The sequence below is a fragment of the Perca flavescens genome, chromosome 18, assembly GCF_004354835.1.
Source record: "Perca flavescens isolate YP-PL-M2 chromosome 18, PFLA_1.0, whole genome shotgun sequence".
NCBI classification, from domain to species: domain Eukaryota; kingdom Metazoa; phylum Chordata; class Actinopteri; order Perciformes; family Percidae; genus Perca; species Perca flavescens.
This window is the reverse complement of record NC_041348.1, coordinates 22,174,577-22,189,036: the sequence shown is the minus strand read 5'-3', so window position 1 is coordinate 22,189,036 and position 14,460 is coordinate 22,174,577. Positions and strand designations below refer to the sequence as shown.

The following is a 14,460-nucleotide window of genomic DNA, read 5'->3' as shown; positions in this document are numbered from 1 at the left end:
CACATTTTCTATAGTCCTAATAGTAATATACAGGCTTCTATTGCAATCTATTAGGCCTACATGTAGGTGTACATATAATTAAATAAACACACGGTAGCGGAGTTTATGCAGGGTCTTTTATTTTACTCGTGTTCGTCGGAACGAGGCAACAGCTGAGGGAGAGCGCGTGTCCTCCGCCCCCGTGCTGGACCCTGTCTCCTGACAGCAGAGGGGCTGGAAAAACAAGCCAAAATAACTTGGTCAATAAAGATGAAATAAGAGACAAAAGCAGAAATAAACCATTCACTTGAAAGAGAAACAAAAACCTGAAGAATAAATAAAAATGTCCTGTATTGAATATCATTGCCAAACAAACACTATAGGCTACCTTTTAAAAGTGAGGAATAATATCCTGTCTCCTTCATATAGCCCTCAGTTGGGGCTGTTCTGGACACTGCTCTCTGGGCATCGGGTCATCTGGCTCCATCGCTACATTTATGGCACCGTGTTTTCCTGCGAGATGTTGTGCAGAACCCCACAGGCTAAAACAATGTTGCAGACCGGCGCATAGAGGTCTTCTAAAAGAGCCAGATCTGCCATTGCTGATAAGTGATCAACTGATGACTTCTCCTTCTCCTGTTAAACTGATTATATGCTGCACTGCAAGGCCACGCTGACTCAGAAACTTGCGTACACGAGTTCAGACCAGACGTGAGATTTGATCGCAGCCTACGCTCACGTCCAAATTGATAAATGCCGAGCTTAGCGTAGGAATCGGCGTACGCCCGTCGTACGCCTGTTTTAGGTCGTACGCACGTTTCATAAATGAGGGCCATTGTGTGTAAACTGTGATTTATAAAGGGAACATTGCTTACAGGTTTACAGTTTTATAAATCTGAATTCTTTTTGGCGTACGTCAATTTTGGCTTTTAGGCGTACGTACACTTTTAGTAAGGATCCTACACACAGTTTTATAAATGAGACCCCTGATTTTTAGAATCAAGACATGCATTCAGGAGGTTCCTGGTCATCTGCCTGACCGCTCTTTACCTACCAAGATCTTTTTAATGAGGCATCATTCTAAAGTGTTGATTTCCTGTGATGTTGTTGGTCAAGTACGTTCCGTTGTTTTTCTCTATTGTTATAGTCATTGTAAATCATTATTTTACAGCCTTGGCTAAAGCCACAAATGTCATCCTTTCAAGACGTGACAAAAAGGACATTCGGTCAAAATGAAAACTATCAGTATCCAGGTCCTTAAAAAATCTATGTATTTTTTTATTTAATGCCTTAAATGTTAAAGACCTTTTTCACCATACAACATAAATACACAACAGATAGGTACAATATTTAAAGAATATCGCTTGCTAACCATATTTAGTTAGTTAGTTAGTTGACTTTTTTATCCCCACGAGGAAATTAAGGTGTCTTTGCAGCCAGGTACTTAAATACAGTTATAAAACACTACTATTAATACAGTACAATACATTAAAATACAATACAGTACAGTCACGATACAATACAAATGCAATTGCGCTTTGTAACATGCTGCTGGACCCAATGGAAAAATGAATGTCCTGTTGTTCTATTGTTTGTATTGACATTTGTTTGTTCTAAAACATATATACCAGAAATAGTCAAACACCTTTTATCATTTTAGTCTTTAGTCTAGCAGCAAAATGGAAAGACTTCCAAACTTAAAGTAAATTTAAATGTGTCTCCCTGAAATCACAGATACACTATTTAACTTTTTTTCATTTGCTCCCATCTGCTCTATGTTTTGTAATAAATCTCTTCTAAATGGTCAGATGTAAATTCCCGCACACACTTGTCACCTCTGCATTGGTTTGCTTGGTCGTCGACCTTTCGCTCACAAGGACCTTTCTCATAACATGTAATAGATTACTACTAAATTAAAGTACCTGAAACGGAAGGATAGATTTTTTTTCTGTGTTCAGTTTGTTATAGTAGCTTTTCTAAGCATGAGGAATTGCTGTCCATCAAATGTCAACATCAATCTCTTTATATGACCCTGTCCTGTGATTTAAATTTGAGTACATTCTTACCTCTAATGAACAACACTATGGTGATCTTAGGAGGAGGATCAGTGACAATTTTTGTAGTTCATGTGGCTGCCCGAAACTAACGTACAGTAAAATCTACAGCTTTACAATAAAGTGTTTCAAAAATACTTCAGATGGACACTTGCTTATTAGACTATGGTCACACTAATGACCCTCCTCTTCATCTCTCCTCCGCCAGGCCACTAAGGAGGTGATAGAGCGCGAGGCTCCAGGGATGTCTCTGGCGATGCTGATGGGATCCCTCAACGTCACACCACTAGGCATGCTTTCCAGGTCAGACACGCACTCTCATGTATGAAACAACCAAAGCACACATACTATTATTGACATAATTTTCATTGAATTCCTTTATTTAATCCTTTATTTGAACAGGCAGCCTGCTTGAGATCAAGATTGAGACACGGTGCTCAGGATTAAAATTGTATAAACACAGACAAACACACAATCTACATAACATATATGTATATGTATGCTAAAGTTAAAATGTCCTGTGACCTAACATTATAATCATTGTGCTACTACTGCCAGTTATTCCAGTAGTGCCTAATAAATAAACAATGTACAGTGCGACTCCCTTCTGTTGGTTAAAGAGGACCATCCCACCTTTTTGTGTTAGAAAAAAACCCTGTGATTAAGTGCAGCACATTGTGATACATAGAATCAAGGCTTTACGGTGTAGGGAGAGGCATATTCGTATAAACATAATCAAGCATACTTTCTTCCTTCCTCTGTATTAATATAAACTTTCCCCTGTGTTTGTGCGTTGCAGACCTGTGTGTGGTATCCGAGGGAAGACGCTCATCATTAACTTACCTGGAAGCAAGAAAGGCTCCCAGGTATGAAACACTGCAAAGAAATGTAACAACCATAGACTGTTAATATTAATGAACAGAGCATGTGTGACGTCACCCATTGGTTTGTGGAGATCTGCTATGAGTTGTCGAGTTTGCCATTACGGGCGCAGCCATCCTGGTTGCAGATGTGAAGATTTTAGACCAGCGGGAGGAGTGAGGGAGGAGCCATGTTACGTTACACACTTTCACTGGCAATCACATCATAGCCACGCCCTAAAACATTTTAAAATCAACGAGACCATAATTCAAAAAATGAACATCATTCTGCATTTCAGAAGACTTAAAACCAGCGATTGAGACCATAAACTCATTATGAAAATGTTTACTGAGGTAATAAATCAAGTGAGAAGTGGGTCCCTTTCTCATAGACTTCTACAGAAACCGACCTCCTTTTGCAACCGCATGTGTCGCCCCCTGCTGGAATTCAGATGGAATGCTGGTTTAATTAAGGTAGCCTAACAAGCCAGACCCACATCAAGATGTTGGGTCTGGGAACTCACCATTGGTAGGGCTCAATCAGAGGGGCGGGATAAACGGTTGTCTTTCAAATTCCCTCTGCACGCCATAGGATAGCGCTACAACCAGGCAGAGCAACGAAGAAGGTAGCGGAGCTAGTTCATAGATTAAACTTTTGCCGTATCCGGTCGGCAAAACTCTGAACACACCTTCCTTTTTTAAGAGTGACTTCTGTGCCGTTCTTTGTTCTTTTCTCAAAGAAAAGCTTAACTCCAAGTCTTCCAGAAGACTGCTGTTCCCAGCAGCAGCAGCCATAAGCCCGCCCACCGACTCTATACACGATGTGATTGGCCTGACTAGAGTTTGGTTTTTCCAGCTTGCAAGTCAACGGAGAGTGCCTAGGTTAGGTTTAAGGCACTTCCGCATTTGCAGCACTTGCAGCTGAACCGGATGCTTTGTCCATTAATATAAACAGTCTATGGTAACAACATCACTGTTTTTCTCCTGTGTATGTGAAGATGTACTGTAGGTGTAGTTAAGATAGAAAGAAACCGACCGTCTCTCTCTTCTGGATAAATAAAATTTAATTGAATTAATAGATTCACCTGCTGACTAGTTTTACATTGCCAGACCAATCTCCACAGCACTGTGTCAGCGCTGCAGTATGGTCTGGCTACACCATCTTTCTATTCCGGGATAGGGGGTGGGGAGAGAGACAGAGAGTGGCTTGTTTGTATTTCTTTAAACCAATCGAAATCGTCCTGGGCAGAGATAGCGACAGGGTAGGAACATCCAGCGCGTGAGGGATGCGTCGGATGTCAGCCTTTATCCCAGCAATCCATTAAAGCCAGACTACCTGATGACAGATCAGGTGCAATGCTTGTTTTTGTGATTCAAATAAATACCCATTCAGGTTGGGGGGTTAAATCCCCAACTTCTGTCCTGCTGTCAAAGTGTCCTTGAGCAAGACACTAAACACCTGATGGTTAGGCCAGTGACTTGCATGGTTGCTTGGGCGCTCTGGAACAGTGACTCTGTCGTCAGTGGTGCATCTAGTGTAGCTATGACCTGTTTGTATGGACAGCATTAGCTTAGCATTGTGCTAGTAACATAACTCTTTACGTTAAGTTCAACTTCACTTTAGACTCTTTCCTGCACATTGTTAGTGTTGTGTAAATGAATCCACATGCCATCATAATCCATGTGTATGTGTGAGCAGCATGTGTACGGCGTCTGTATGGAACTGAGTGTGTGTGACTGAGTGTGCATTCATTTGAATGATTAATTGATGATGTATGTGCCTACAGCATAGATCTGTGTGTGTTCTTTGTTGTTTCATGGTACATTTGTACGTTTCTGTGTTTTGATGTATTTCTATCGTACAAAGGCATAGATGCAGAGTGGGTTTGTGTTAGTTATGTGAGTATCTTTGTGTATGGTATACCTGTGTGTGTGTGTGTGCGTGTGTGCGTGTGTGCGTGCGTGCGTGCGTGCGTGCGTGCATGCGTGTCTCTGTGTCCCCCTCCATCTGTCTCCCTCTCTGCTGTGCTGACCTGCACATCTGTCTCCGTCTCGTTACACACCCGCTTCTCCTGATCGATTTTAGTATTTCTTTTAATCAATTACGCCACCTCTCCCCCATCTGCTGCCATATTATTGTCTCCCTCATCAACCTCCAGTTAAAGTTAACTGCACAAGCCACCGATTGCAGGCTTTTATTACGACGATCTCCTGTCATAAAGATAACGGTGAAGTCCAGCTGATCCAGAGTGTCGGCTGTGCATCTTTTAGCTGCTTGTTTGTCTCTTTGGCCTCATTCACGCTGCAGATAAAATACACTCTATATCCATGCTGTTCAATTCAATCACAGCTCTGTGTACTTTTGGCATTTAATATATGTCCTTGTTGTTTGCGTTTTGTCTATATTGTGATAAGATCTCAGTTTTTGGTATAGGAGTCCTTGTATATTTATAAATTGTTTGAACATTTAAATTGAAAGCACTTTTAAAGGGGTACTTCAGTGTAGACTTGTACAAACATAGTTTACTTAAGTGTTGGTACTCACCAGAGAGACATTAACACATGAATGGTCAAATCGAAGCAGCAGAGGAAGAGATATTCTGACTTTTTGTCGAGGGTCGAGCTCTGCAAATACTGGATCCTACATTTCCAATAATGCAATTCAATAGCATATTTTGTTAAGCATTCGTTGCCTGGTTAATGCTTACATCTTTCAAACTCTATGCCCCAAATTCACAACTCAAACTTTATGTTAAAAATTTGAAACCTCAATCCCAATCTGAGATCATCCTGATGACATTATCCAGGTTTTTAGTACTATCATTATACGATTTACTGTTAACAAGGCTTACTGGTATTTTAGCTACTTAATCTCTTATTACTGTTGCAACTAGATAAAAGGCCATTATAACCATTATTTGAACCCACTACACACACACACTGTCAGCTGGTCCATAATTAAATTGTCAATTTAAAAACGGCCCTCTGGGACCTCTGATGTAAGGGCTTCAAGGCCCTGACTTTTGCACTTGTTATTTCTGGTTTCTTACGATGTAAGTGATCTAGAAATTGAAGCATGTTACTGGCCATTTATTTAGTCTTTTTCTTACTCTCCACCACCTATTCTCTACTGTCCTTGTTTCAGTATTTTTCTTTCTTTCTCCTTCACTTTTTATGTCCATCTTACTGTCTGTTTTTTTGCTCTCTCACTGAATCTCTGTCCATTTCTCTCCAACTGTCTCTCTTAATCTCTCGAGATCTTATCCTCTCTCTCTCTCTCTCTCTCTCTCTCTCTCTCTCTCTCTCTCTCTCTCTCTCTCTCTCTCTCTCTCATGTCTCTTACTCTTTCTGTCTGTCATCCTCTCCTCATCTCTTGCGAGCCCCTCTCTCAGAACAGCAGTGCCTTCCCATTTTCCTCCATCCTTCTCTCTTGCTTGGGTTTCTCATCCGCTGGCAGTATATCCAGGGATTCTGCTCTTTAGTGTTCTTGACAGTTACTCTCCTCTAGGACAAAACAGAGAATAGGAACAGAGATGTACCTAATAAAAAAAATTCACGGCACGCAATGAATGCACAAAACGGGAAAGGAGGAATGTCTCCAGTCTTTTGCCCAATCCTTCCCCACTTCAGCCATACACACCCGACCCTCCTTTCCACATCTTCCAAAAATGCTCAGATGTGGGCTTCAAACACACTAGCAAGAGGCATAAACAGTCAACTGTGTGCTGATGGGTTTGGGATGTATATGTGTGTGAGTGAAGGGGGAGGTATGGGGTGGAAAGGTTAGCTTGCGGCTGAACAGCAGGGCCGGCGGGTGTCCTTCTGCTCTCCTTTTGGTATTTTTCATGCTCAATGGTGGATGATGCTATTCCAGCCATGCATGCATCCTAGTGTGGATATATGGGATTTTAAATTCTGTCAAATCAAGGTTAACATCGTCATATTAAAGCCTGTGATACGCACACATAAATCGGTATGGGAAATGGAGAGGTTGCTCCGAAAGCCGGTTCGCAGCCACAGTAGATACTGTAAAGCGTGGGGGCGATTAATAATGTATCTTCTCAATGCTTAAAATACACAGGAAGATAAATAATTTCACAGATTAGCTCTTGTCTTGGGAGTGAGGAGAATGGAGCATTTAGCATTGTCGAGGAGCCCACAGGCACACTGACACACAGAAAGACACCAGAGAGGGAAACAGAGATGCAGGAAAGAAGGAATGAGCATAAACCAGAATGAATGTGGCCAGAAGGAGGCGCTGTGATCTTCTGAGGTTGAGGAGGAAATCTCTGCTTTGATTTTACTGCCTCAAGCAGGGTGTATGTGTTACATAGAACTGAGTGCATGACAGTATTCATGGTTATAGTCGTGTACTGTAAAGTCTTCATTTGAAACAGACTTACTGCATATTAGAGAAAGTCCTTTATTTCTATATCTATATTTTTGGATATCCTTCTATTTTATTTAGCTGTGGATGCTCTTTCCTGTTAATCTAAACTCAACACCTCCTCTATGTTTACTTGCTGCCTTGATAAATCCAGGATAATCTAAATTTCCTAGCACTTATTCCATCAGTAATTATGTCATACTTAACAGTTGTTCTTCCTCTTTCTCTTGAACTGAAATATAGTTTTACTCCCTAATTATTTCTAGTTCTTCATGAAAAGGGTTGTGAGGCTTTAAATGGGATGCAACTACAGGAAGTGTTGAATTTCATTGACAGTAGCTCTACTACAATGACATTTTTTTTTTTAAATGGCACTGTTGAAGAGTTATAAATTAGTTAGTGAGAGAAAACATTTTTTTTGTCAAAAATAGACGTGCTGTGGAAATATACTTGTAATAACACCCTTTTTTGTACTGGCTTTCATTCAGCGAGTATTTTGTTCATGCTGGCTGCTATTTTTTGAATATCAACCAAATCCCTCTTACTGATGTTATCTCGTCTCCTTGCACTCCTTTGTCCTTCTACCCTTCCAGGAATGCTTCCAGTTCATCCTGCCGGCCCTGCCGCACGCCATCGACCTCCTGCGGGACGCAGTGGTGAAGGTAAAGGAGGCGGCCGACGAGCTGGAGGACCTGCCGTCGCCACCACCACCCCTCTCGCCGCCGCACAACAGTTCGCCCTGCCGCCAGACGGAGGACAAGGGCGTGCAGTGCGAGGAGGAGGATGAGGAGAAGAAGGACAGCGGTGTGGCGTCCACCGAGGACAGCTCCTCCTCCCACATCACCGCCGCATCCATCGCCACCAAGGTACTGGGGCGTGGGAGAGGAAAGGGAGAGGGGAGGGTTTGCTGTTGAAGCTTTCATCTGACTCCATGCTTTTTCAAACGGTCATCTATACACGTTCACACATGTCATTAATACAAGCATGTGTTAAAGGAGCTGTATGTAGTATTTTAGCATCAATAAGTAATTTCCAAAATAGTTTCAGACAAGAGTGACGAAGACTTGCAGCATATACAGTTCACAACCAAGTGCCCCTCTAGAGACAAAATGTTATACTTGACTTGACAGTACATCATCTACATTGAAATTTACAGTTTAGATTATATGACAAAGCTGGACTATAAAAATGTGGTCACAAAGGGATCGTACAGTTTTTACAATTTGTCCTACTGATACAACATGGGACAATTCAAAGGATGCGTTGTGTGCAGTTTAAAGTTATTTTGACCAATGAGACTAGTTAACAGTAGTTCAGATACATATAGAATCTGTTCAAAGAGAAATACACCATCTAAGGGTTTAATATTATGAAATTCATAATTTCTCCTAACAACATTTTCACAAATAGGTTGACATGCAAAGTACAAAGTTACTCTAAATTGTTGTTTTGATCTATGGCAGATGGTTCTACATGTTAATAGGAAGATACTGTACTGTAGATTGGATGTTCGCTAACACTCAAATTAGTTAAATGTGTGAATTACTTTTACTTTTCTTAGATCTGCCACCGATCTTTGCAAAAGTTCAAATTCATAGCATGTGCGCATAATTGCTGCTGATGCAGGCTGCTAAATAGGCTGTCATGATGTTATTATACCAAAGGTACACCATTACAAGACATACAGTATTGCTGTTTAAAAATGCTACAGGTGAAACTGAGCTTCATCATGGTAATAATAGCATCTTGAGTTGAAAAAGAGTGAATCTTTTCCTTAACATAAGTTTGTCATGTATCTCTGTATATCATATATCATGACTGTGTGTCTCTACATACATCTGTGTGTGTGCGCGTGTGTGTGTGTATCATGTCTACTGTGTGCAGTCACATGTAACATCAAGTATCTCTCCATACCCATCATCCTATCCTGCCCTGTCTGCAGCCTGGACCCTGCTTTGTAGCTCTGTTGTCAGGGTAACATCCCACTTCATTGTCCAGTCACAGAAGGAAGTTGGTAAGACTCCGCCCCCCGATATCTCATTATTTGCATCATCATTTCACATTTTTAAGGTTGTTTGTCTTTCATCTGCATCAACCCCTGTGAGTAGCCGTATAGTAGTGGTTTAAGTTTAACTACACATTAGAGATGTTGAAATATGTGTCCTCTAGGCTGGTTTGTATATATATATGTATGTGTGTGTGTGTGTGTGTGTGTGTGTGTGTGTCTTCCTGGATCTTTAATATCAGTATGTGCTGCCTATGGGTATATGGTGTGTTGTGTTTACAAGCACGTGTCTCTGCGTACGTTTGTGTGTGTGTGATCTCAGATCCCAGACTCCATTATCTCACGGGGTGTGCAGGTGTTGCCCAGGGATACAGCCTCTCTCAGCACCACGCCCTCGGAGTCGCCCCGCGCCCAGGCCACATCCCGCCTCTCGACTGCTTCCTGTCCCACACCCAAAGTGAGTACACGTACAGTAAACCCACTCATGCTCGTACATTTCATTGGACAAACACAAATTTATCATGGTTGTACTTACATGTACATGGTTGTACTATATCCTCGTGAGGACTTTACCTTGCCAATATAACCCTTTATGAACTCCAACACAATGTTTCATTAGCCTGAATCAGTTGTACCCAATCTTGTTGAAAGTAAATAAATCTGATATGAAAAGTGAACTTTGATGCTTAAAATTCAGTTAGTTCTTGCTTCCAGTCTAAAGCCACAAGTATGCATTTTATTGTGATGTAATGGGCCAATTTAATCTTAAACCACAATCCTAAATCAAAACCTGCCCTAACAAAAGTGCCAAAACAGTGCTTGTTCTTACCCTAAAACTTAAACAGGTTTTCACCAGGATAGGAGTGCAAGCAAATACACTTCCAGCAACACACAGACTGTACAGATTATGCTTTCACACACACACATACACACACACACACACACACACAAAAGCCTGCCCTAGTCCATTTTCTTGTCTGCTCAGCCCTACTATTTGTCTCCCACAGCTCAACTGCGTTTACTTCCACAGACCATGGTTATTGTAGCTATACAGTTTGCTATTTTGTGTACAAACATACATGGTTTCCAGTGGAATCACTGTCATACTCAAAAGACAAAGATTTCTGATTGTAAATTCATTGTTTCACTTGTTTTTCATTTGGGGGGAGAAAGGTGGTACTTCTTTTTTTCTTTTCACTTGCATTTTGCATGGTTGAAATGTGTTTTTTATTTGTATTTATGTCTTAATATGAGTTCAGGTTATTTAAAATCAAACAAACATCACACACACACACACAACAGTCTTGACCGATGTTCTCTTTCAGTGTCTCAACTTCGCAAAGTGTACGTTTTGTGTCTGTTTCAATGTGTTTTATATGTAAAACCCCTGTTGTTTGTGTGTAAGTGTGTGTATTTGTGTGTTAATGGAGACAGCAGGTTGTGGTTCTCATGCTTGGATGCGTATGCCTTTAAAATTATAACACATTGGAAATTTCTTTTTACAATATACCCTCAGTCTGCTTTGTCTGTCCCCGCTTTTAATGGGATACTTTAACATTTTGTCAACTTGTGTCCCTCTTTTTCCCTAAAATATATTTTTTGGCACTCTTAGCACTCGTTTTGTAGCCCATATGCACCACATGTTGACAGTAATGGTGCCAGTTGGTTATAATGAGGAGTGCTAACTTGTTTTCTGTTTAAGTGTAATAATAATTCTAATTCTAATAATTCTTGATGCAAAAAGGAACACATTGTACCATGAAATGTCCAAGTATCCCTCTATGTTTTCACTCATCTCTCCTGCAGGTTCTTAAAATGCAGAATGGCGTCGACTCTCTCTCTCTCTCTCTCTCTCTCTCTTTTCTGTCTCCTGTCTCTCTCTCTCTCTTTCACCTCATCTGTCAGTGTCACGTCTCCATGTGTCTCCCGGACAGCAGGCAGGTGCTATGGGAATGGATGAGGGGGTTGCCATGGGAACAGAGGGATGGGATGTTAGTGGAGGAGGGAGGGCGGGTGCATAGGCGAGTTATGAGACAGAGGAAGCAGTCAGAGGAGAACACTCTCTCACTCTCACTCTCTCTCTCTCTCGCTCTCTCTCTGCTCCGTGTTAGCAGAGCGATGAGAGGTCAGCGCTAGAGAGCCGGCTTAACCCCATCATCACATTTTTAAAAGTCTGTTGAAAATGTAGATATTTAAATATGCAGTTTAGCCATATGTAAAAACAATCTGTCAAGATGTGAAGAACTTACCGGCAATTAATGCGATGGCACAGAGAGTAGGGAAAGTGATGAATTCTTGGGTTGTCATTGAAATCCTAAAATGAACACATTAACTTGAAGCTTGAAATGACAACAGCTTAGCAATATTGTTTCCTCTCCAGCTCTTGTAAAAAAAACAACTGGTACTGATTCCCCTCTTGGTCTTAAACCAAATCAGTTTAGGATCTGATTTTTTCGCCAAAACGAATCTTTGATGTTTTCTTGATTTGTCCCAAAAATCAAATAAGAACGGCAAAACACTACGATTTTTGAATGTGGTTGTGGCTAATGCATGAACAGTGGCAGAATTGTTGTGTGCTTGTTTGAACCATTGTTTTCTGTAGAGAGAGCAATGAGCAATGATGCCGAACATTGCAGCAACGCTACCTTGGGTGTGGCAGGATTTTCTACGTTAACAGTACACTGTAAGTTCTTTCAGTTAAAGCTATGACCTTGTTTTTCAGTGATGTTTCAGTGAGTGACCAATAACCTGAAAATGACACGTGACAAATATAATGAAAATGGTCCTTTATCCATTAGCTTCTTTGCAGTCTTCGCCTCTGCAGATGGATAATTGCTGGTGTTTTATTTTGTACTAAATGGAAATATATGATACTACACTTTTTACTTTTCAAATTTCCCAGCACTTTCCAGCCACCTAGCCCATGTTGATGACCTAAACCTATGTAACTTTTCCCTCTACACTGTGCTCTGTGCCCTACCTTGCGGTGATCACAGCTTGTATGACTGATCATGGTTAGAGAGCCCCAGACTTAGCCAAGGTGTTTTTGACCTCAGCTGAGCTACAGAGTGTGGAGCTGTAAATAATTAGACAGTGGGGAGCTTTGTTGCTTCTGCTGTTGTCCCAGTGCAGCTACTGGCTCCACTGATGCAGTGAGGTAGTCCTGTCCCATCAGCCCCCCTTTTCCTTGCCCCAACATTCAAAAACACACTCACACCTTTCTTTGTTATTGACCCAGTTTGAGCATAGCTAGCCTGTCACGATCACATGCCAACCACATTAGTTAGCGTTTGTGTCTGATAAGCGTGTCTGGACATGTGTGTCTTTGTGCGTGGCAGATAACAGACAGTTAATGGCTTTTCTAGATATAGTTCTTAGCTTGCTTAGATTCACTCACAGGCTGTTTCCAAGCGACAAGCTGCCATATGTTCTTTGAAATTCCCACGTTGCAAGCGGCTGCCGACAGTATGTACACAATGTCCCCGGAGCCAGAGCCAAAATGGCTCTGTTCACCGATGCATTTCATGTGCAACTGTGGGCTGTGTTAGTTTGTTAGCTGGGTCTTGTTAGCAGCGTTGCGTGTTGGCTTTGAGAGTAGAAGGTATATGGAGTAGGTCTTAATCTTGTCACCGCCAGAGCTGCTGCTGCGGTTCCCATACAAGCACAGCCGACACCACAGCTCACAGAGTAAAGCACGAGCTAGGAAACGCCAGATAGAAACATGCATAAATACACACACAGTATGTCATGTATCAGCACTTCAGTTCCAGTAGCATTTGTCAAGTTACGGGACTGTATGTGTTTTCAACTGGATGGCATGTGACACAAGATAAGCATTTGTGAAAATGTTGTGTGTGAATGTGTATATGTGTATGTGCCAAAGGAGCGCTGTAGTTTCTCATAGGTTTTGCCATTAAGCATAAAGCCTGTGGGTGTGCCTCTACACCAAGGAGGAGCGCAGACTCACAACTGATGTCCGTCTGTCTGCAGTGTGCAACAACTGCAACACAACACATTCAAAATATACACATACAGTAAATTTCACAGAGTCATCCTCAAGGGAGAAAGTGACTGTCTCACTTTCATATGCCACACACGCACACAGCCCACAGCCCACAAATGCAAGCCGATACAAAAGGATTACAAATTTAGCAGCTCTACAACCATTCATGTAACCAGATTTTTCTTTCTCGGTCACTCTGTCTCTTACTTGTGTACGCACACAAGAAAGCACACACGGGCAGACGCACCTAGACACACACATACACACACACACATGCACAAGATACAGAGAGGGTAGTTGTACCCTTCCACTCCTGTGAGCATTTAGTACAGTTATGTAATGCTGAGTTTGGATTAATGAAGCATATGGGAGATGGGTCTTTGACTCAGAGGATGGTTGACAGTGTGTGTGTGTGTTTGTGTGTGTGTGTGTGTGTGTGTGTGTTTGTGTGTGTGTGTGTGTGTGTGTTTTTTATGTGCAGTCATTTGCTGAGACACAACTACAAAAACACTCTTGCCTTAGTTGGGTGTACTAAATATTATAAGATGTAGGATTATGTTACAAGCAAAGTTTATTTTTTGGTTGCACATTAAATGAATAGTCCAACGTTGATACAGGGAAATATTTGCCAAGCAATATTTTTGTTCATTGACTAAGTTGTCCACTTGAAGCTACTGTAACTGTTGGCACATCCACAATAACAATAGGTAGTTAGGTCAGCTAACTGGATGGTGGATCCTAGAGGTCCAAAGATAAATCTGTTTTAATCATCACAAATTATCATAATTAGTTAATACAAATAACTGTCTTAAGAGAAAATTATGTGGATTTTTACCTGGTTTTTCTATTATTGTTTTTTTTTTTTTGAAACACTGAATCATTTTATATCCTTTTATCTGGTTTTTCTATTATTGCTTTTTTTCTTGTGAAATACTGAATACTTTTACATCCTCAAGCCTGTAAAATCCTTCATATCAAAATGTATTAAAAGTAATTTTACCCACTTAGTCATTATATCCACATTACTGATGATTATTTATCAAAAATCTCATTGTGTAAATATTTTGTGGACGCACCAATATTCAATACTACAATATTGTTGCGGCATCGATATCGAGGTATTTTGTCAAAAATATCGGGATATTTGATTTTCTCCATATCGCCCAGCCCTA

General features: G+C 41.1%; 1 protein-coding gene across 1 annotated transcript in view; it reads left to right on the top strand.

Annotated features, from left to right (window-relative positions):
• Positions 1 to 14,460, top strand: part of gphnb (gephyrin b) — a 96,952-nt gene that overhangs the window by 46,589 nt on the left and 35,903 nt on the right. Inside the window, exons 5-8 of the mRNA XM_028605802.1 lie at positions 2,242 to 2,336; positions 2,833 to 2,899; positions 7,874 to 8,146; positions 9,608 to 9,742. Coding sequence (XP_028461603.1) covers positions 2,242 to 2,336; positions 2,833 to 2,899; positions 7,874 to 8,146; positions 9,608 to 9,742 — 570 coding nt within the window. The remainder of the gene's footprint in view (positions 1 to 2,241; positions 2,337 to 2,832; positions 2,900 to 7,873; positions 8,147 to 9,607; positions 9,743 to 14,460) is intronic.